Source organism: Mus caroli, unplaced genomic scaffold (genome assembly GCF_978045245.1).
Source record: "Mus caroli unplaced genomic scaffold, Mus_caroli_1 scaffold_18, whole genome shotgun sequence".
Lineage (NCBI taxonomy): Eukaryota > Metazoa > Chordata > Mammalia > Rodentia > Muridae > Mus > Mus caroli.
This window is the reverse complement of record NW_028227273.1, coordinates 75,463,957-75,488,754: the sequence shown is the minus strand read 5'-3', so window position 1 is coordinate 75,488,754 and position 24,798 is coordinate 75,463,957. Positions and strand designations below refer to the sequence as shown.

Below are 24,798 nucleotides of genomic sequence, written 5' to 3'. Positions count from 1 at the left end.
CTAAGTGGATCAAAGAACTCCACATAAAACCAAAAACACTGAAATTTATAGAGGATAAAGTGGAGAAAAGCCTCGAAGATATGGGCACAGGGGAAAAATTCCTAAACAGAACACCAATGGCTCGTGTGGTAAGATCAAGAATTGACAATTGGGACCTCATGAAATTGCAATGCTTCTGTGAGGCAAAAAGCACTGTCAATAAGATAAAAAGCCACCAATAGATTGGGAAAGGATTTTTACCAATCCTAAATCTGATAGGGGAATAATATTCAATATATACCAAAAGCTCAAGAAGCTGGACTTCAGAAATTCAAATAACCCCATTAAAAATGGGGTGCAGAGCTAAACAAAGAATTCTCAACTGAGGAATACCGAATGGCTGAGAAGCACCTGAAAAAAAATGTTCAACATACTTAATCATCAGGGAAATGCAAATCAAACAACCCTGAAATTTCACCTCACACCATTCAGAATGGCTAACATCAAAAATTCAGGTGACAGCAGATGCTGGTGAGGATGTGGAGAAAGAGGAACACTCCTCCTTTTCTGGTGGGATTGCAAGCTTGTACAACCACTCTGGAAGTCTGTCTGGAGGTTCCTCAGAAGTTGGACATAGTACTAGTGGAAGATCCAGCAATATCTCTCCTAGGCATATACCCAGAAGATGTTCCAACTGGTAATAAGAATACATGCTCCACTATGTTCTTAGAAGCCTTTTTTATAATAGCCAGAAGCTGGAAAGCACCCAGATGTCCCTAAACAAAGGAATGGATATAGAAAATGTGGTACATTTACACAATGGAGTACTACTCAGCTATTAAAAACAATGAAATTTTTAGATACTTGGGCAAATGTGTCGATCTGGAGGATATCATCTTGAGTGAGGTAACCCAATCACAAAATAAGTAATTTGATATGCACTCACTGATAAGTGGATATTAGCCCAGAATCTTAGAAAACATACCATGATACAATTTGCAAAACACAAGAAAATCAAGAAGGAAGACCATGGAGTGCATACTTCATTCCTCCTTAGTATAGGGAACAAAATATCCATGGAAGGAGTTACATAGACAAATTTTGGAGTTAAGATGAAAGGATGGACCATCCAGAGACTACCCAACCCAGGGATCCATCCCATAATCAGTCACCCAACCCAGACACTATTGCATATTCCAGCAAGATTTTGCTGAAAGGACCCTGATATAGCTGTTTCATGTGAGGCTATGGCAATGCCTGGCAATTACAGAAGTGGATGCTCACAGTCATCTATAGGATGGAACACAGGGCCCCCAATGTAGGAGTTAGAGAAAGTACCAAAGAGCTGAAGGGGTCTGCAACCCTATAGGTGGAACAACAATATGAACTAACCAGTACCCCCAGAGCTCGTGTCTTTAGCTGCATATCTAACAGAAGATGGCCTAGTTGGCCCCTTGATCTTGCAAACTTCATATGCTCCAGTATAGGGGAATGCCAGGGCCAAGAATTGGGAGTAGGTGTGTAGTGGATCAGGGCTCGGGGAGGGTATAGGGAACTCTCGTGATAGCATTTGGAATGTAAATAAAGAAAATATCTAATAAAAATATAATTAAAGAAAAGAAGGGTGCTGCTTGCTAAAAAGGGAGTAATTCTCTCAACTCTGGAAAGAGGAACTTGCACCCCTTCTATTAATATAGGATTGGTACCTATTGCCATGTCAAAGTCAATGCTGGCTACTAGAATTTCTCCTGGATGACAGTTTTGGCAAATTAGAAATACCCTTTCCCCTTTAACTCATGGAGTGATTATTTTGATTTCTTTATTGTGCCTTTTTTCATGTTCAGTTAAGTGGCATGTCTCATTATGGACTGTGCCAATGATTAAATGTTTAATTTGATAATAAAATATCTTGAATTTAAAATCCTTATTTTAAATATATACACTTATAAAAAGCTACTCTTACAAATTTTTAGTAATAATTATGATATTCATGTTGGAAGTCCCTCACCTTATAAACAATCAAATCCTTTAGTGCATTCAGAATTATCATTGTTGCTATGCTTAGAATTGATGCACTTAATTACAAGAATAATCCTAACACTGTCTGCTGTATATGTTTTGCAGCTTAAGCTTAGAATGACCTAAAAGAAACAAGCACAGTTTTTCTATTTCGATAGACTTTAGACAGATACGTATTTCTCACAAACTTCATAGATATTGAGAATGTGGCATTTAAGATATTTAATAAAGATGCTTTTTGTGATAAAGAGTCACATTAAGGAAGGCAAACTCTCAATCTCTTCCAAAGAAGATGATGGGCAAAAATCAGTCTTCACATTAAGTTTGCTAGAAATATGTGAAAACTGGCCACTAGGCAGTAAAGTGCACTTTAATTTTACTGATGTCAGTAGAGTCCAAACTGTTGACAAGGAAGATACTAGATAGGCAATTACCCCAAATTTCCTAGACAAGGTTGGAGATTCCTTCAAATTTCTGCTTCATTGTCAGAACTTCTGGGCATTGTTGCCAAAAATGGATGTCTCCACTGACACAGATAAACTTTCGGTGACTTTCCCAGGAACCAGTATGTATTTGTCTTTTTATTTAAACCAGAAGCTTCTTGGTATGCATATCTTGATTACTAAGTTGAAATGTTTCTCTCTCAGATATTTGATGGGTTTCAAAAGTACATTAATGATAGAGATTCCTAATTAAAGAGTTTAACATTACTTATATTATGTTCTGATAATATTATCTTAGTCACAAACCTCAAACCAAACATTTCCTTAGGTTGTCTTTTAAGTATCAATTTAACTGCAATTTTCATTGTGCCCTTTTGGCATAAACCCTTTAGAGAACTTTGGACTAAATAAGATAGAATAGAAGTAATTTGTCAAAAGATGTAAATACAAATGAAGTAGACATTGTAATAACAATTCTTACCCTGAAAATTCTCATAAGTTTTCTTATTGTATAAAGTTTACAGATATTAGAGATAAAGTCTCTTTCTTGGACTAAAAGCAGGAAAAATTGGTATAATGTACACTAATGTATATTGTATAAACTTGATTGGTAGTTGTTTCCAATAAATCACACTTGTTAATTGCCAACAAAGCTCTGCAATATATTAATTTTGAGTGGTTAGTCCTTCAGTGCTTTTCTTTTTAGCCTATTACTTTTCCACTTAGTTTGCCTCCTCTGATGTAACCTGTGGGGTTACATCAGCCTAAATTGTTTTTCATATTAAAATTTTCTTGTTTCACATGGTTAGCCAATTCATCCCAAGAGAAGATCAACCCTAAGCTCTTGCTGTTTGTAGTCTTTGCTGAAGTCATAGAGCCTTTGGGTAGTGTAGAATATGAAGAAACATATTTCCTAACTTGTTTTTCACTTGAATAGAGGGCCTCAGCAACAGAGTCCATGGGAAAGGATAGTTTTAAAATTCTCAATGGGATTCTCAATCCCTTGGAATAATTAGTGTGACAGACTGAGTCATCAACAAATACAAATCATGGTCACAAAAATATGAACCAAGCGTATATGTACTGGACACTGTTTGCTCTGCATCAAGCAGATCCATGTAATAATATGATGTCCTCCTGGATTTTAATCTTCTGGCTCTTGCAAGTTCCAAAATTTTTCTCTGCTATTATGTTTAATATCAGTAGATGTTATTACATAATTACTGAAGAATTTCACCATGAAGGAGATGTTCTGATTGGTGCATTTTTCCATCTTCATACTTTCTACACTGGGAAGAAAATGCCAAATTCAGCTGTACCATATCAATATTTGGATAATTACATACAGTAAGTAAAATTAATTATTTTTTGAGTTCAGAATTCTTGTGACTTCGAGGGTGAAATCATTAAAATTTACTTATTTTTTATTTTGACAAATTCCCTCTTAGATTTCTAAAATCTTTTCATCAGTTTTATTTTCATCTTGGATTATTTTCCTCACTGGGGGTGGGGGAGGGAGGCAGGAGGAAATGGAAACTTTGACTCTATTCACTTTAGTTTTCCCATTTTATTATTAACAATAACCTCTTACTGGCTATTCTTGTTATGTCACAATATCTGAATATATTAAAATGTTATGATTTCAAGGAATGATAATTTATTCTAAGCCTTACCTTGTTGTTTTTAGTGATTTGGAAGTACTCACCTGCAGTATTAGACGTTGTCATGAAATGCAGTAAGTTCTTTGTGTTTGTTGTGATTTTCAGTGAAGATGGAGGCTCTGTGTGTTACATGCATCTGTTTCCAGTCTTAACAGTGTCACAATTAGAAGTTGTGAATACTTCTGCGTTCCTAAGATATTTCATCTATATCATTTTTATTATAAGTGGTTGTCTGAGGTGTTTGTTTGCTTGTTTGTTTTGTTTTGTTTTTTCAAGACAGAGTGTTTCTGTGGAACTCTGGCTGTCCTGGAACTCACTCTGTAGACCAGGCTGGCTTCAAACTCAGATTGCCTCTGCCTCTGCCTCTGCCTCTGCCTCTGCCTCTGCCTCTGCCTCTGCCTCTGCCTCTGCCTCTGCCTCTGCCTCTGCCTCTGCCTCTGCCTCTGCCTCTGCCTCTGCTTCCCAAGTGCTGGAATTGAAGGCATGTGCCACCACTGCCTGGCTTATAAGTGGTTGTTGATAATTTACTTTTTATTTTCAGACAGCTTTCTGGTGTCTCCATATTTGCTCCATTGGTTTGTAGTATATATTGTTATTTTATATATGTGTCTACCAAGTCTTAGTGACTATGAGAGTTTTATCTTGGTGCTGTTTCTTAGCTTTAATTAAATAATCCTGGTTAATGGATAGTGTCAGTCAGGTATTGCCGAGTTGGACAGAAATATTCATGTATGTTTCTTAATAAAGTAAATACGTTGTTTTTATCCAAGTCTGACTTCCCTTTCCCATGAATACTTTCTTATATCTGTATGGAATAGTTAGTATGGAATGGAATAGAAGAATAACTCTTATAAATTCCTGTGAATACATGAAGACATGTGTTAGAAATCAACAAGCAGAAAATGATCCAAAGAAATACCTGAAAGATTATAGAATCTCTAAAATTATATTGTCAAAATAACAATAAAAAATCAAATAAGGTATAAAGGTGAATTACACTCTATGAGATAATACTCTGTGCTCTGTAAAATCTTCTGTGGTATTAAGGCATTAAATCAAAGACAGTAGAGTTGAAAAATGTTTAGATATAAATGAAAACTTAATGGTTTATTTGTTTGACAATTTATTTTGAATTTTTAAAACATCTAATGTAAGTGTAAAAAATTTGTTATTTGGATAAATATTTAATGTTATTTTTAAATTTTTAGGGAATCATATTTTGACACAATGGAAATCATAGTATATTTTCATATGCTTAGTAGATGGGGCAACTTTGGTTGTTGGGCAAGGCCTCTTCTATTTCATCATAATTAATGCTCCATATAAATGCACTTTTCTGATGCCCTACCTCTCAGCAGTTCAGGTACCAATGTGTATGTGTAAGTTTTTCTCTTTATTTTGTACAGCAACAAACCCTTCATTGCAAAGTCTGTACTTGCTGATATGTGAAAAACTAGTCTGGTTTAGTAATTATAAATAAGAGGATTGATTCCTGTGAAAAACAATGAACTTGCATAAAATCAGAAAAATTAAGCTAAATTACTGTCAAAATTCAGTCACTTTTTTAATAATGCATTAAGCATATTTGTTGTATAGTGTGTTCCTTATGAGTGTGGAATACGTTTAAGAGAAAGGTAGCTTATTTTATACTCACTTTCATAGTACAGTCTTTTCACACTTCTTATCACATCCATTATTTGCATGTGTGGACATACTTTTGTAGTAGCCCACATTTGCAAGTGAAGGTAAAACTGTTCAAACAAATGTTGTCATCCTGCAATGTGTGTGAAAAGATCAAAATCAGATTCCCAGGTCCATCATTAGGATTCTGAAATGCATAAGTCATATTATTGGCCAATATGTTCAATCCTTTGGTTGATGTATCTTGAATCTGTCCCAGTCAAATTCAAAATTTTCTCTGTGTGTTTATGAGAGAGAATTATTTTCCTTTACAGCAAGTAAAATATGGGTATGAATATATACATCAAAATTAATTTCACCAAATATCTATTCAATTTTACTCTTCATAGTTTGATAAAATTGATGTATCATCAGAATTCAATTCGAGGCAACTTTGTTTTTAATGTACTTTGTTGTTTTACTGGAGCTATGCACCATTGTAAGCAATTTTACATAGTAAATGACAAACTCATTTTCTAGAACATTTCTCAGGTAGATAATGCCATTCTGGATTCTTTCTACTATGTCTTCCCTCTTGTATATTAGCAGTGAATATGGCTCCATTCTGAATTCTGTTGTGATTCTGAATTGGCTTTATAATTGATCTCATTCTTTCTTTGAATTTCAGCAATGCAGTTTTTCAGTACAAAAACAATGACTGATTTTGAATGCAAATACAAATATTTCATGGCCTTATTTTTGTTTGAATTAACTACAAAAGTTCTTCCTTGGTATCTACCCTGTTGTAAACACTGGCCTTCTTTCATTCCATTTGCATTTTTCATTGGCACTAATGTCTTTTTTTGTGAGATCTCCTTTTGTCTGTGTGTATTCTAAGGAAGACATAATCTCCAGAGGTAGAGTCGATCAAATTTAGAAATACAAACAAAAGCAGCTCATATCATGTACTGTAGGTTTTGTTGCATACATTTGTTTGGCAAATTCTCACTGTGGTATTGACTGATGGTCCTTATTATCAGCACTGTATGGGTTATTTTACCATTCTTCTTATAGTGGTGGATATATGCATCCAGCTAAAGTATTAATATTCTGTAATCCCCATGAAAATTCCAACTCAATTCTTCAACGAATTAGAAAGGGCAATCTGCAAATTCATCTGGAATAACAAGAAACCTAGGATAGCAAAAACTCTTCTCAATGATAAAAGAACCTCTCGTGGAATCACCATGCCTAACCTAAAGTTGTACTGCACAGCAATTGTGATAAAAACTGCATGGTACTGGTATGGCGATAAACAAGTAGACCAATGGAACAGAATTGAAGACCCAGAGATGAAGTTTGTGTGTCCAATGGGCCTCTCTTTCCAGTGATGGCCGACTAGGCCATCTTTTGATACATATGCAGCTACAGTCAAGAGCTCCGAGGTACTGGTTAGTTCATAATGTTCCACATATAGGGTTGCAGATCCCTTTAGCTCCTTGGGTACTTTCTCTAGCTCCTACATTGGAAGCCGTGTGATCCATCCACTAGCTGACTGTGAGCATCCACTTCTGTGTTTGCTAGGCCCTGGCATAGTCTCACAAGAGACAGCTATATCTGGGTCTTTTCAGCAAAATCCTGCTAGTGTGTACAATGGTGTCAGCATTTGGAAGCTGATTATGGGATGGAACCCTGCATATGGCAGTCTCTAGATGGTCCATCCTTTCGTGACAGTTCCAAACTTTGTCTCTGTAACTCCTTCCATGGGTGTTTTGTTCCCAATTCTAAGAAGGGACACAGTGTCCATGCTTTGGTCTTCATTCTTCTTGAGTATCATGCATTTAGCAAATTGTATCGTATATCTTGGGTATCCTAAGTTTTGGGCTAATATCCACTTATCAGTGAGTACATATTGTGTGAGTTCCTTTGTCATTGGGTTACCTCACTCAGGATGATGCCTCCAGATCCATCGATTTGGCTAGGAATTTCATAAATTCATCCTTTTTAATAGCTGAGTAGTACTCCATTGTGTAAATGTACCACATTTCCTGTATCTGTTCCTCTGTTGAGGGGCATCTGGGTTCTTTCCAGCTTCTGGCTATTATAAATAAGGCTGCTGTGAACATAGTGGAGCATGTGTCCTTCTTACCAGTTGGGACATCTTCTGGATATATGCCCAGGAGAGGTATTGCTGGATCCTCCGGTAGTACTATGTCCAATTTTCTAAGGAACCGCCAGACTTATTTCCAGAGTGGTTGTACAAGCTTGCAATCCCACCAACAATGGAGGAGTGTTCTTCCTTCTCCACATCCTCGCCAGCATCTGCTGTCACCTGAATTTTTGATCTTAGCCTTTCTGACTGGTGTGAGGTGGAATCTCAGGGTTGTTTTGATTTGCATTTCCCTGATGATTAAGGATGTTGAACATTTTTTCAGGTGCTTCTCTGCCATTCAGTAATCCTCAGGTGAGAATTCTTTGTTCAGTTCTGAGCCCCATTTTTTAATGGGGTTATTTGATTTTCTGGAGTCCACCTTCTTGAGTTCTTTATATATATTGGATATAAGTCCCCTATCTGATTTAGGATAGGTAAAGATCCTTTCCCAATCTGTTGATGGTCTTTATGTCTTATTGACAGTGTCTTTTGTCCTGCAGAAGCTTTGCAGTTTCATGAGGTCCCATTTGTCAATTCTCGATCTTACAGCGCAAGCCATTGCTGTTCTATTCAGTAATTTTTCTCCTGTGCCCATATCTTCAAGGCTTTTCCCCACTTTCTCCTCTATAAGTTTCAGTGTCTCTGGTTTTATGTGGAGTTCCTTGATCCACTTATATTTGACCTTAGTAGTAGGAGATAGGAATGGATCAATTCGCATTCTTCTAAATGATAACAACCAGTTGTGCCAGCACCATTTGTTGAAAATGCTGTCTTTCTTCCACTGGATGGTTTTAGCTCCCTTGTCAAAGATCAAGTGACCATAAGTGTGTGGGTTCATTTCTGGGTCTTCAATTCTATTCCATTGGTCTACTTGTCTGTCACTATACCAGTACCATGCAATTTTTATCACAATTGCTCGGTAGTAAAGCTTTAGGTCAGGCATAGTGATTCCACCAGAGGTTCTTTTATCCTTGAGAAGGTTTTTTGCTATCCTAGGTTTTTTGTTATTCTAGATAAATTTGCAGATTGCTCTTTCTAATTGGTTGAAGAATTGAGTTGGAATTTTGATGGGGATTGCATTGAATCTGTAGATTGCTTTTGGCAAGATAGCCATTTTTACAATGTTGATCCTGCCAATCCATGAGCATGGGAGATCTTTCCATCTTCTGAGATCTTCTTTAATTTCTTTCTTTAGAGACTTGAAGTTTTTATCATACAGATCTTTCACTTCCTTAGTTAGAGTCACGCCAAAATATTTTATATTATTTGTGATTACTGAGAAGGGTGTTGTTTACCTAATTTCTTTCTCAGCCTGTTTATTCTTTGTGTATAGAAAGGCCATTGACTTGTTTGAGTTAATTTTATATCCAGCTACTTCACTGAAGCTGTTTATCAGGTTTAAGAATTCTATGGTGGAATTTTTAGGGTCACTTATATGTACTATCATATCATCTGCAAAAAGTGATATTTTGACTTCTTCTTTTCCAATTTGTATCCCCTTGATCTCCTTTTGTTGTTGAATTGCTCTAGCTAGTACTTTAAGTACAATGTTGAATAGGTATGGGGAGATGGGACAGCTTTGTCTAGTCCCTGATTTTAGAGGGATTGCTTAAAGTTTTGCACCATTTACTTTGATGTTGGCTAATGGTTTGCTGTAGACTGCTTTTATCAGGGTTAGGTATGGGCCTTGAATTCCTGCTCTTTCCAAGACTTTTATCAAGAATGGGTGTTGGATATTGTCGAATGCTTTTTTCTAACGAGATGATCATGTGGTTTTTGTCTTTGATTTTGTTTATATAATGGATTACGTTGATGGATTTCCATATATTAAACCATCCCTGCAACCCTGGAATAAAACCTACTTGTTCAGGATGGATGATTGCTTTAATGTGTTCTTGGATTCGGTTAGCGAGAATTTTATTGAGGATTTTTGCATCGATATTCATAAGGGAAATTGGTCTGAAATTCTCTATCTTTGTTAGATCTTTCTGTGGTTTAGGTATCAGAGTAATTGTGGGTTCAGAGAATGAGTTGGGTAGAGTTCCTTCTTCTTCTTTTTGTGGAATAGTTTGTTCAGAACTGAAATTAGATCTTCTTTGAAGGTCTGGTAGAAGTCTGTACTAAACCTATCTGGTCCTGGGCATTTTTTTTTTTTTTTTTTTGGCTGGGAGATTTTTAATGACTGCTTCTATTTCTTTAGGGGATATGGGACTGTTTAGATCGTTAACTTGATCCTTATTTAACTTTGGTACCTCTTATCTGTCTAGAAATTTTTAAATTTCGTCCAGGTTTTCAAGTTTTGTTGAGTATAGCCTTTTGTAGAAGGATCTGATGGTGTTTTGGATTTCTTCATTATCTGTTGTTATGTCTCCCTTTTCATTTCTGATTTTGTTAATTAGGATGTTGTCCCTGTGCCCTCTAGTGAGTCTAGCTAAGAGTTTATCTATCTTGTTGATTTTCTCAAAGACCCAACTCCTCGTTTGGTTAATTCTTTGAATAGTTCTTGTTTCCACTTGGTTGATTTCATCCCTGAGTTTGATTATTTCCTGCCATCTACTCCTCTTGGGTGAATTTTCTTCCTTTTTTTTCTAGAGCTTTTAGATGTGTTGTCAAGGTGCTAGTGTGTGCTTTCTCCAGTTTCTTTTTGGAGGCACTCAGAGCTATGAGTTTCCCTCTTAGAAATGCTTTCATTGTGTCCCATAGGTTTGGGTATGTTGTGGCTTCATTTTCATTAAACTCTAAAAAGTCTTTAATTTCTTTCTTTATTCCTTCCTTGACCAAGGTATCATTGAGAAGAGTGTTGTTCAGTTTCCATGTGAATGTCGGCTTTCTATTATTTATGCTGTTATTGAATATAAGCCTTAGTCCATGGTGGTCTGATAGGATGCATGAGTCAACTTCAATATTTTTGTATCTGTTGAGGCCTGTTTTTTGACCAATTATATGGTCAATTTTGGAGAAGGTCCCGTGAGGTGCTGAAAAGAAGGATTACCCTTCTGTTTTACGATAAAATGTTCTGTAGATATCTGTTAAGTCCATTTGTTTCATAACTTCTGTTAGTTTCACTGAGTCCCTGTTTAGTTTCTGTTTCCACGATCTGTCCATTGATGAAAGTGGTGTGTTGAAGTCTCCCCCTATTATTGTGTGAGGTGCATTGTGTGCTTTGAGCATTACTAAAGTGTCTTTAATGAATGTTGCTGCCCTTGCATTTGGAGCATAGATATTCATTATTGAGAGTTCCTCTTGGAGGATTTTACCTTTGATGAGTATGAAGTGTCCCTCCTTGTCTTTTTTGATAACTTTGGCTTGGAAGTCGATTTTATTCGATATTAGAATGGCTACTCCAAATTGTTTCTTCAGACCATTTGCTTGGAAAATTGTTTTCCAGCCTTTCACTCTGAGGTAGTGTCTGTCTTTTTCCCTGAGATGGGTTTCCTGTAAGCAGCAGAATGTTGGGTCCTGTTTGTGTAGCCAGTCTGTTAGTCTATGTCTTTTAATTGGGGAATTGAGTCCATTGATATTAAGAGATATTAAGGAAAAGTAATTGTTGCTTCCTTTTATTTTTGTTGTTAGAGTTGGCATTCTGTTCTTGTGGCTCTCTTCTTTTTGATTTGTTGAGGGATTACTTTCTTGCCTTTCCTAGGTTGTGATTTCCGTCCTTATATTGTTTTTTTTTTCTTCCTGTTATTATCCTTTGAAGGGCTAGATTTGTGGAAAGATAATGTGTGAATTTGGTTTTGTCGTGGAATACTTTGGTTTCCACGTGGAATACTTTCCATCTATGGTAATTGAGGGTTTGGCTGGGTATAGTAGCCTGGATTGTCATTTGTGTTCTCTTAGGGTCTGTATAACATCTGTCCAGGCTCTTCTGGCTTTCATAGTCTCTGGTGAAAAGTCTGGTGTAATTTTGATAGGTCTGCCTTTATATGTTACTTGACCTTTCTCCCTTACTGCATTCTAATATTCTATCTTTATTTAGTGCATTTGTTGTTCTGATTATTATGTATAGGGAGGAATTTCTTTTCTGGTCCAGTCTATTTGGAGTTCTGTAGTTTTCTTGTATGTTCATGGGCATCTCTTTCTTTAGGTTTGGGAAGTTTTCTTCTATTATTTTGTTGAAGATATTTGCTGGCCCTTTAAGTTGAAAATCTTCATTCTCATCAACTCCTATTATCCGTAGGTTTGGTATTCTCATTGTGTCCTGGATTTCCTGGATGTTTTGAGTTAGGATCCTTTTGTGTTTTGTATTTTCTTTGATTGTTGTGCCGATATTTTCTGTGGAATCTTCTACATCTGAGATTCTCTTTCATCTCTTGTATTCTGTTGTTGATACTTGCATCTATGGTTCCAGATTGTTTTCCTAGGGTTTCTATCTCCAGTGTTGCCTCACTTTGGGTTTTCTTTATTGTGTCTACTTCCCTTTTTAGGTCTAATATGGTTTTGTTCATTTCCATCACCTGTTTGGATGTGTTTTCCTGTTTTCCTTTAAGGACTTCTACCTGTTTGGTTGTGTTTTCCTGTTTTTCTTTAAGGATTTGTAACTCTTTAGCAGAGTTCTCCTTTCTTTCTTTAAGTGAGTTATTAAAGTCTTTCTTGATGTCCTCTACCATCATCATGAGATATGCTTTTAAATCCGGGTCTAGCTTTTCCGTTGTGTTAGGGTTCTCAGGACTAGGTGGTGTGGAAGTGCTGCCTTCTGATGATGGCCAGTGGTCTTGATTTCTGTTAGTAGGATTCTTATGTTTGCCTTTTGCCATCTGTTAATCTCTGGAGTTGTGCAGAATACTCTTGGCTGGGTCCGGGAACCAAGATGTCTGATGCCAATGGTCAGGCAAATTGCTCAAGGGCCAGGCGGACCCCTTTTCTCTGGCCGGGAAAGTGACCGGATGTCTGGGGACTGTGCAGAATATTCTAGGCTGGCTCCCAGAACCATGATGCCTGCTGCTGATGCTTAGGCAAAGCGCTCACGGGGCAGGCAGAACCCTTTCCTCTGGTCAGGAAAGTAGCCAACTGTCTGGGGCCCCAAAAGGGGGCTGCCTTAGAAGCTCTGTGGCTCCTGCCTGTCCCAGAAGATTTTAGCTTCTGTATTCTGTACTCTCACCTTTGCAGAATACTCTCAGCTGGGTCCCGAAACCCGACCTTGCTTTTTATGTTTTAACATATCTAATGCTTGCCATTATACTGATATTATTATAATTACCTTTTCTCTTTCTTTTTGTGTGTATTTATGTATGACTGTATTAGCCTATCATGTTTGTATGTATTGAGTCCAATACTTGTACTAGATTCTCAAGGTTTGGATTTTTGTGAGCTTCCTCCTAATATTTCTGGGAAAGAAACTTAGATTCTCTGGAAAAATCACACCCTCAATTGCTAAGCAAGTCCTCCTCCCCACCATAAAAATTTTCCTTGAAAATTTTAATAATGATAATATATTTACATTTGTTAAAAATTCAGTGCATTTATCATATTCTCCAAAGTCCCTAATCTAGTTCAGTATCCACCCTCTCAGCCCATATCTTTCATCCCCAACTTTAAGTATGGTCAGGCGCTATCATAGGCCAAGCTAATAAGTAACAGGTGATCTTCCTGAAATGACTTTGCTTTAGATTATATTTATAACAAATCTCCAATAAGCAAGGAATAGGAATAAATCTTTTAGGAAAGACTCCTGCTGTAAATATGCTTTTCCTGTTTTTATTGAACACAAATAATAATCAGTAGGTATTTTCCCACTTCTTTGAGCAGATCTCTGCAGATCCAGGAAGACGTATGTCTAATGGTATATAGACAAATGGATGGCTTCTTATTTCTTAATGATGATCCTATAAGAATCCCTAAATTTATTTTTGTGTTTATGAAGCTTATTTTTTTTAATAGTTGAACTACTATTAGGTCCTTTTATGATGGTCATAACTGCACTGAGAATTCTGTTAAACTCTCATCTGTCACCAGTTGATTGCTTCTAGATAGTAACCAGACTTTCTAATACTCACAGCATGTTCCAAGAAGTTGTAAAACAATTAAGCAAAGGTAATAAGAGGGCAACTATGATTTATTGTAGGTGATAGGACAGAAGATAAAATATTGAATGAATTTATTTATGCAAAACTTCACTAATAACTTAGTTATGCTTTTAAACTTTCAAGGAACCTATGGAGCTGTGACAGGTGATGAATGTTTAGGCAGATAGTTACTCTTAAAGGATACATATATAAATATTCTCTGCTGTAAACTTGTATTTCAATTTATGATTTGATTTTATGTGTGAACTTGTGATTAAGTTTTTAACATGTGATCATGTACCTTGAAAGATGTATACATGCTGAGGACCAAGAGACATGGCAGAGGAACTGAGATGAGGAGAATTTTTTTGGACAGAACACTTCTTAGACAAAGAGGAGGAGAAGGAAGAAAAAAATTTCAATTGCACGCTTAGGACCTTTATGTTTTTCCGGATTTTTAGATAATTTTCATCAGTATCCCTTTTTCTTTCTGAGACATCCAACTTGGAGAGTGAAAGTTAGAGATGAGCAGTTCCTGTTGAGATAGATCAAAGGCCACGTTCCTTAATCTCTAATTTCCAGGCAATAGATGTCAATCTCCTAAACCAGCAGCCTTTTACCCTCAGAATGAGCAAGAAAGTTTTTAGGACATTTTAGAAGTTATTATCAGCATTTAAGTATATTTGGAAAGCTAGAATGTCCGGAGACCCTCAGATTTAAAGCCACACTAGAGTATTACTCTGTACCCTGTCTCTACCTTCTCTAGTTTGGGTGGCTTGAAGAACCTAAAATGTCACCCTGGAAGAGGATCTTTGAATAATGTATATCTACACAGATAGGACTCTCACCTGGACCTTGCAAAACCATTGGTCAGGGATTGCTTAGTTATGGAGGGTGATAATTAGGAGTCAATATTGCCTACTGCCATCAGCTGAAGCTGATATTTGGTACCATCAGCACCTGGTTTACACCAGAAGCCATTAGTTCAGTCTTGCAATTGCCTGCTGACATCAGCAGAGGCCAATAGTAGGAGCCATCAACACCTAGTTTGCTTGATAGAGTACAGTCAGTGCCCAGGGTAGGCCAGGAGCCATCAGCTCTAATTGACTTAAATTACCTGCTGTCAACAGTCAATCTCCCAGAAGTTCTGTTGGGAGCTTTCAGCATCAACCTTTGATCAGTAGCCATCAGCTTTGGGTTGTGTGCATTTTGTGATATCACTTACGATGGGACAAAAGTTATTCTACCGACAGAAAGTTCTTTACAGATGTTATTAAGCATACTCTTAAAGAAAATAGGCATTAAGATTAGCACTAGCCAGTTGACTGACTTTCTTCAGTTTGTACAAATGGTCAGTCCTTGGTTTCCAGGGAAAAGAACTTTAGATATGGACCCATGGGAGAAAACAGGGTTAGATATTAACAATTTGATTACAGAGAGTAGAGGATTAGGCTTGCCCCTGACAGTGTTTGCTATTTGGACTGTGATTAGGAAGGCATTAAATGATGACAAAAACAAAACAAAACAAAACAAAACAAAAAAAACATGTGCGTAGGAGACAGTAGATTCACCTCATTGTGTGGGGACTCCTTTAGTACTGTCTCAAATAGGATCTAAGAACAATGTTTATTCTTCAACCTAAAAATCTGAGAAAAGTAACTCAGAAGAAGGTAGTGGTAAATAAAAACAGTAAAAATCAACCTGGGAGGTAAGAGACTCTTAGGCTATTAGATGAAATGCCCAGCAGAAGGGAGAGGGGATTTATAGAGCCTACCTCTCTAGGAAGAACAATCAAGTGAGAAATTGTATTTCCAACCCACAGTCACAATTCTGACCCATAATTGTTCCTTTCTGAAAGAATTACAAGGATGGAAATGGAGAGAAGCCTGGGGAAAAGATGGTCCAGTGACAGGCCCAAAGTGGGATCCAGCTCAAGGGGAGGTACCAAGGCCTGACAGTAATTCTGAGACTATGAAGCACTCACAAAAAGGGGCCTAGCATGAACACACTCGGGAAGACACAAGCAGCTGAAAGAGTCAGATACAGATATTTGCACCCAACCAATTGACAGAAGCTCCTGACCTCTGTTGTTGAATTAGGGAAGGCTGAAAGAAGCTGAGGAGAATGGTGATCCTGCAGGAGGACCTGCAGCCTCAATTAATCTGGATCCCCAAGATTTCTCAAACACTGGACCACCAATCAGGCAGCATATACCAGCTGATATGTGGCCCTCAACACACATACAGTAGAGGACTGCAGGGTCTGTGTTCATTCAGAGATGATGCACCCATCCCTCAAGAGACTGGAGGCCCCAGGGAGTTTAGAGGTCAGGTGGGGTGGGGGGTGGGGACATCTACGTGGACACAGGAGGGTGGGGAGGAGTTATGGGATATGGAACAGTCTGAGGGAGGTGGGGGATAACATATGGAGTGTAAAAAATTATTTAATAAAAAAATAGCAGCTTCAACTCTAGAAGCATGGAGATTCTTGCCCAGTAGTGATACAAATACCAAAAGCCTTGCTAATATAATACAGAAAGTAGAAAAATATTTTGAGGACTCTTGCTCAGCTGATAGAGGCTCTGAAGCAAAAGATACTGTTGTAAAACATCCGGCCTTTGAGAATGCTACACCCACTTGTCAATCTCTTCTAAAGACAATTTAAAAATCTGGAAATGTATTTAAAGCATGTGTTTACTACTTCATATTTTCAAGGAATATCCATTACAACAACCTCTCAAGGCCAGAACACTACCCAAAATCTTAGTAGTCAAGGACAGAAAAAAATTAATTAGGCTTGGCTCACAAAATTATTCAAGTAACAAGCCTGGACATATCAGAAAACAATGTCCCAGAATGGCAAGAGGTGCCATAAACTTCAATGCTTCTTTCCCACTCAGAACAGAAATCTAACTGTATCTTCCTGGTCTGAAAGGGTCCTACTGGAATAAAAAGTTCCAAACTATCTTTCATAAAAATGGCACTGCCTTATCTGGTGCTACTGTAAACCCTAATAATACAGGAACTTTATCGAACCAGTGATACTGTATAATGAAGCTACCTTAGGCTCCTCAAACAATAGAGATAATTCAACAGCCTCAGGCAATCAATTTATTTGTCAATGGAGAACTATACAACAGTGGTTGCAGCAGGCAACCACTGGCAGTACAGGATTTAAGCTCCACTGAAATATTTATACTTGACTTCTTCACAAACAAGTTACCTTAATTATTAAGACCTAAAAATGATGTTTTTTACATAAGAAACATTTGCATAACAAATGAAGTTAATGACAATTATTATTGTCTTTTAAATACTAAGCACAAACCACTTTTAAAAAATCTGTGTCACTTCTTTTCATAGATATTTTATCCCCAACTCTCAGAATTACAAATCTTGCTTCAATTTAGAAATTTCCCTGTCTTCGTGCAGGAGGTGGGCTTTATAAATTCCCTGTGCCTACTTCCTGGCATTTCATCTAAGGTCCCTCCCTTTGAGTCCTGAGAGCTCCTAGGTCCCTGGTGCATTCTGGAGGGTTTCCCCAACCTCCTACTTCCCAAGGTTGTTTCCATTCTTTCTGCTGGCCCTCAGGCCTTCAGTCCTTTTTCATCAGAATCTGCTCTTCATGCTCCCCTCCACTTTCCCTCCTACGTCTCTCCCTCTCACCCCACTTGTCATTGTTTTCTTCTCTCTCCCAAGTAAGACTGAGGAATCCTTACTTGGGCACTTCAGCTTGTTGAACTTTTTGAGTTCTGTGGCCTGTATCTTGGGTATTCTGCACTTTTGGGGCTAATATTCATTTATTAGTGAGTACATACCATGCATGTTCTTTTGGTTCTGAGTTACCTCACTCAGGATGATATTTTCTAGTTCCATCCATTTGCCTGCAAACTCAGGATGTCCTCATTCTTCACAGCTGAGCAGTAGTCTCTTGTGTAAGTGAACTACATTTTCTGTATCTATCCTTCTGTTGTGGGACATGTAAGTTGTTTCCAGCTTCTGGCTATCACAAATAAGGCTACTATGAACATAATGGAACACTTGACCTTGTGACATGGTGGTATATCTTTTGGGTATATTCCTAAGATTGGTTTAGCTGGGTCTTCAGGTAGATCTATTTCCAATTTTCTGAGGAGCATATTGTTCTCCAGAGTGATTGTGTCAGTTTGTCATCACACCAGCAATGGAGGAGTGTTCTTCATTTTCCACATCCTCTTCAACATGTGTTGTCACCTGAGGTTTTGATCTTAGCCATTGTGGTTGGTATAAAGTAAAATCTCAGGGTCGTGTTGATTTGCATTTCTCTGATCACTAAGGACTTTGAACATTTCTTTAGGTGCTTCTCAGACATTTGAGATTCCTCAGTTGTGAATTCTTGGTTTAGTTCTATATCCCATTTTTTATTGGGTTGTTTGTCTTTTAGTGATTAACATCTTGAGTTCTTTATATATTTAATATATTAGCCCTCTATCAGATGTGGGGTTAGTGGAGACTTTTCCCAATCTGTAGGTTGCTGATTTGTCGTATTGACTATGCCGTTTGCTTTACAGTTTCATGAGGTTCCATTTATAAATTCTTGATCTTAGAGCATGAGCAATTGGAGTTCTATTTAGTAAATTTCCCCTGTGCCAATGAGTTCAAGGCTCTTTCACACTTTCTCTTCTATTAGATTCAGTGGATTTGGTTTTATGTTGAGACCCTTGATCCATGTTGCCTTTTCTCTATTGGACATGTTCAAGTTCCTTCTATTCTTTCTGTTCCTTTGCATAAAGAAGGTAAGGTTAAATTTAACTCACTGACAAAATAGTGTTGCTTTTTCTAGGAAGGTAACTTAGCAAAACCTTACAAAAACATCAAATCACCTCTGCACTCAGAGAAACTTTTCCTGACAAAGTTCAATACAATTCTCAATCAAGATCATTTTGTGTTGCCTTAGTAATTTCGAGGTGGGGCCATCTCAGAATATGACTTGTCTAGAAGAAATCACATTATTTAGGAAACCTGACTTTTCTTCTAAAAGTTACCAAATTAAATAAAAATATAAATAGATAGCAAAATTTTTGTGCTTTTAGTAGAAATGGGCACCATAGACTCCTGTGTGTGAATGCCTGGGCATACTGAGTAGCATTGCTGGAGTAGTTGTGGCCTTAGTAGAGTTAGTGTGTCCCTATGCAAGGGTGATTTAGAACTCTAAGAAGCTCAATTTTGCTCAGGTTCTTCACTTCTGCTTCTTGTGGACAAAAATGTAGAACTCTCAAGCTCCTTGTCCAAGACCGTTTCTGCCTGCACACTGCAATGCTTCCCACCATGCTGAAATGGACAAGATCTATGAAATTGTAAGTTTTCCTTCATAATACTTTTTATGGTTATTGTGGTTCTTCACATCCACCAAACATAAGGAAGACAGAAGTTTATATTAAAGAAAGGCTTATTCCTTTGTTTTTGTGTTTATTGGACTATTGACTTTGTGACTTTTTTTTTTTTTTTAGAAAAGCAGTTAAACCTGTAAAGTGTTGCTTAATGAGCCAACCAAGGAAGAATGTGGAAAAAAGTCTTGCTGAATGTAATTTGACCTTTGCAATTCTCCTTCATTGGACAGAGGATATGAATATTAGTGTTTTCCAGAGAGTGCTCTTTAGATATCTTGGAAAAGAATGATGCGACATTTTGAAGTAGTTCAAAAAGTGACCCTGAAGCTAAAGTGTAGGGTTATAGATTTATTCCATTGGCAAAGGAAATCTCAACACTGCCTCTTACTGACACTGGCATGCTGTCATTAGTATTTAAGCATATGAAGATATATAAAGAAAAGTACAGAGCTGAGAAATGAAAATGTACAATGTACAGATTGAGGAGAAAATAGTACTACAATCTGCCATTACTAATTCCTGTGTCCAAGTACATTCAGATACCAATGGAAAATCTGCTGCTAAATGAAAATTTAGTAAAAAGGAGTATAAGGCCACCAACATTGTCTACTGTAGAATTTCAGGTTATCACAATTTAGAAAGAAAAGGAAAACAGACAGAACAGAAAACTGGTAAAGATTTAATTTTATAGGAGAGTCATGTTACTGCCCTAGCATGGAACATAACTTGTCAGGTTCAGTCATGTTGTCCTGGCATTAAGAGTCAAGGACTGAAGAAAGGTGTTCTGGCATCTTTCCCTGTGACTAAAGTCATCTATTAAGGGCAGGATTATATCAGGAATGTCTGTACATGGAGACCTAGAGGAATCATTATATCAAATTCTAAATGAGAAACTTGGATTGCCTCATGATGTTGAAGATGCCTGAGCTGTGATATAACTGCCCAGGGCACTGCTGAAAGGGAATGGAAAAATGCCCAAGAGAAAGATATGTTTTGAAGTCAATAGAGAGGAAAGGAATTGGAGATGTAGGGAATACTTTGAAATCAGACATGGAGTTGCAGAGTTTGGAGTTTGCTCAGCTTGTTTTTGATCTTGCTTTAATCTAGTATTTTCTGACTATGTTCTTTTTTCTCAAAATGAAATGTTACTGTAAATTCTGTGCCATTATATGTTGGAAGTTATCCCCTTTCCTGATTTCCCCTCTGAAAATTCCCAATCCTGTCCCCTATCCTCCTGCTCACCAATCAACTAACTCCTGCTTCCTCTCCTAGCATTTCCCTACACTGGAGCATTGAGCCTTCACTGGACCAAAGGCCTCTCCTCCTATTGATTTCCAACAAGGCCATCCTCTATTTCATATGCAGCTGGACCCATGGGTCCGTCCATTGTACTCTTTGGTTGGTGATTTAGTCCCTGGGAGCTCTTGGGATATTGGGTGGTTCATATTGTTGTTCCTCTTACTTGGCTGTAAAACCTTCAGCTCCTTGGGTCCTAGCCATTTCTCTAGATCCTCCATTGGGGACCCTGTGCTCTGTCCAATGGTTGGCTGAGAGCATACACCTCATGTGCTATTTGAGATGTGCTATTTGTCAGGTACTGGCAGAGCCTCTCATGAGACAGCTATATCAGTCTCCTGTTATTAAACACTTGTTGGCATCCACAATAGTGTCTGGGTTTGGTGACTATATATGGGATTGATTCCCCAGGAAGGGCAGTCTCTGTATGGTCTTTTCTTCAATCTCTGTTCCACAATTTGTATCTCCTTCCATGTTTATATTTTTCCTCTATCTAAGAAAGACCAAAGTACCCATACTTTGGTGGTCTTCCTTCTTCTTGAGAGAAGCAGGCTTTTCTAGGACACTAGTAATTCCATGCTGCCATACTAAAAAAAAAAAATGTATCAGAGAAATAGTAACAATGTCCACAAGCAATGAAATTAACTTCATAATATTATTTAATTAATATACTGTTATTAAAAGTTGGATTGATAATAAAATATTTAATCTTCATATGCGAAGATCACAGAAGGTTAAAGATCTACATTCCAACAGATGTGCTATTTGGGGGAAAATGATTCTTTTTTTTTTCTAATCAGAATGTGTAAAGAATAAACTATGAAATACAAATAATATATGCTTTGAGGGTCTATAAACAATGAGTAGTAATGGTAAATGTGCTTGCCTAACCATAACGTATTTATCTAATCTAGTTCATCTATTCTTGGTGAAAAAATTAAATTACGTGTTTTATAGATTCAAAGTTAATCCATATAATTTACGATACTAGATATATATATATATTGTGTGGTATATTTGTTCATCCTCTTATGTGTTTTCATGCCAATTACACAGGTATAACTTTAAGAACTACCAGTATATTCTCGCTCTGCTATTTGCCATTGAGGAGATCAATGGGAACCCCAGTCTTTTACCCAACATATCTCTTGGATTCGATTTCTACAATGTCAGATTCACTGAAAAGGACACTCTTGATAATGTTTTTATATGGCTCTCAGCTCTTGTTCAGAGAAATTATTTACCTAATTACAATTGTAAAAAGAGAAACTTCACTGCTGCACTCACAGGGACATCATGGAAAACATCTGCCCAAATTGGGACATTGCTTCAATGCCTTAAATTTCCACAGGTGAGAAAATTTGAATTGTGGGAACTGAGAGTTAGTTCTCTTTGTTCATATTATAGATGTCTTTAAATGGAAAAAGTGATTGATCAATTATCCAAACATCAAAGCAATATCCAGACACATAGAATTTAATCCAGATTTCTCTTGGTTGTAAGAGAAAGGTTGATGTATTCAATGAGCCAGGTAAGTCCTTGAAGCTTGCAGGCCTAACAAAAATTTCTGTAACATGTAGTAATTGGAATGTGCCTTTAAAATGCTCTCCTGTTATCATCTATTTCTTCAGGAATGAAATTTTTTGATGATAATATTCTTCCTCTTCTTTTCAATTTGCTTCAGATTACTTTTGGACCTTATGACCCTCTCTTGAGTGACCATACTCAGTATTCTTCTCTCTACCAAATGTCCCCAAGGGACACATCTCTTTCACTTGCCATTGTTTCATTGATGGTACATTTTCGGTGGTCTTGGGTTGGTCTCATCATCCCAGATGACCACAAAGGAAATAAAATTCTATCAGATTTTAGGGAGGAGATGGAGAGAAAGGGAATCTGTATAGCTTTTGTAAAAATGATCCCAGAAACATGGAATTTATATTTTGCCAAATTCTGGGAAAATATGGATGAGACAAATGTAATAATTATTTATGGTGACACTGATTCTCTAGCAAGTCTAATGAGAAATATTGGGCACAGGTTATTGACATGGAATGTCTGGGTCATGAACATTGAACATCATGTTATGGACACAGCTGATTATTTCATGTTAGACTCATTCCATGGAAGCCTAATTTTTAAGCACCATTATAGGGAGAATTTTGAATTTACCAAATTTATTCAAACAGTTAATCCCAATAAATACCCAGAAGACATTTATCTTCCTAAGTTGTGGTATTTCTTCTTCAAGTGCTCATTTTCTGGCATTAATTGTCATGTTTTGGCCAACTGTCAAACCAATGCTTCTTTGGATATTTTACCTAGTCACATATTTGATGTGGCCATGAATGATGAGAGCAGAAATATTTACAATGGTGTATATGCTGTGGCTCACAGCCTCCATGAGATGACACTTCAGCAAATTCAAATGCAACAATTTAAAAATGATGAAGGGATGGTGTCCTTTCCATGGCAGGTAAAAACCTTCCTACTGTATTTTATTGTCAGCACTCTGACAGAAGAGATTTACAACAATACTAATTTAGGTATTGTAAAATTCAGTTATTTTGTCCACAATCACAGAATTTTTTGTGTTTCTATTCTTATCTAGGAGTAAAGATAATTTAAACTGTATGATGTTGTAAAATGGTGTGCAAGATACCAGGAACAAATATAGTTAGTCAAAACTAAGTTCTTGTCATCAGTATCTAGCTGTACAGACTTTTCATGAAAATAGTTGCAATAAAAAACTTATTGCTTTATATATTTGTTACAAGAGAAATTAAAACAGGAATACTTAAGTGAAATAATGAGAGTGGTTTATATAGAAACAATACATTTTAATTAATTTCTAGATATGAGCACCCTCATTTTCAACCCTGGAGTTCTGATTATATTCTAAAATGAAGTGTTCCTAGGTTTAAAAAAGTTTATCTTTTCATAGATCAGTAGTCATTAAATAATAATAATTTAATAGTCATTAAATAATAATTCAGAAGCAGAATGGTATTCTGAACATTCAGGTTTTCAATTAGTCATCAGTAATGGAATCTAAATTAATGTTGATGTTCACATCAGAAATTAAGAATACTAGGACTTTATAAAACCTTCATTTTATTTTGCTTCTTCTGCACAATGTAATATAAAATTATATTTCTCTTTCAGCTTATCACTTTCCTGAAGGACATTGAAGTGAGAGACAAAAAGAGTTTAGATTGGAGAGAGACAATAGATGAAGAATATGACATTCTTAACCTTTGGAATTTACCAAAGGGTCTTGGATTAAAAGTGAAAATAGGATCCTTTTCTGCAAATGCTCCCCAGGGTCAACAGTTGTCTTTATCTGAACAGATGATACAATGGCCAGAAATATTTTCAGCGGTGGGTAATATATTATCTAAAACCTTTTTTTAAAAATATTTTTCATTACGTATTTTCCTCAATTACATTTCCAATGCTATCCCAAAAGTCCCCCATACCCTCCCCCACTCCCCTACCCACCCATTCCCACTTTTTGGCCCTGGCATTCCCCTGTACTGGGGCATATAAAGTTTGCAAGTCCAATTGGCCTCTCTTTCCAGTGATGGCCGACTAGGCCATCTTTTGATACATATGCAGCTAGAGTCAAGAGCTCCGGAGTACTGGTTAGTTCATAATTTTCTTCCACCTATAGGGTTGCAGATCCCTTAGCTCCTGGGTATTTTCTCTAGCTCCTCCATTGGGGGCCCTGTGATCCATCCAATAGCTGACTGTGAGCATCTACTTATGTGTTTGCTAGGCCCCGGTGTAGTCTCACTAGAGACAGCTATATCAGGGTCCTATCAGCAAAGTCTTGCTAGTGTATGCAATGGTGTCAGCGTTTGGAGGCTGATTATGGGATGGATCCCTAGATATTGCAGTCTCTAGATGGTCCATCCTTTTGCTTGACTCATTATATCAGTTCCATTACACTTTGAGTATCAGTATAAAATAACACAAAGTAATTTTAGAATACTGGCTTTTGATTTTCCTTGATTCAGGTCAATAGAAGTATATATTGTTCAATAAGTCCCCCATTGCTAACTTATATGAGGATTAGGTTTCTTCCATTTGTTACAAATTAGGGATGAGACCCGTGGTAAGAGGAAATTTTCATTTCCAAATGACTCATGTGTTAATGTAATGGAGAAAAATCTCTCATTTGGGATTAATATCATTGAACAATATCAAATTTAATTTTTATGTTCAAAAACCATGACAAAATATGAATTTTATA

At 37.0% G+C, this 24,798-nt stretch overlaps 1 protein-coding gene across 1 annotated transcript in view; it reads left to right on the top strand.

The window, feature by feature from the left end:
* Nucleotides 1-3,532: 3,532 nt before the first annotated feature.
* LOC110288707 (vomeronasal type-2 receptor 116-like) overlaps nucleotides 3,533-24,798 on the top strand; it is a 44,036-nt gene continuing 22,770 nt past the window's right edge. Inside the window, 4 exon segments of the mRNA XM_085832847.1 lie at nucleotides 3,533-3,788; nucleotides 21,600-21,894; nucleotides 22,228-23,019; nucleotides 23,709-23,924. Coding sequence (XP_085688973.1) covers nucleotides 3,568-3,788; nucleotides 21,600-21,894; nucleotides 22,228-23,019; nucleotides 23,709-23,924 — 1,524 coding nt within the window. The 5' untranslated portion in view covers nucleotides 3,533-3,567.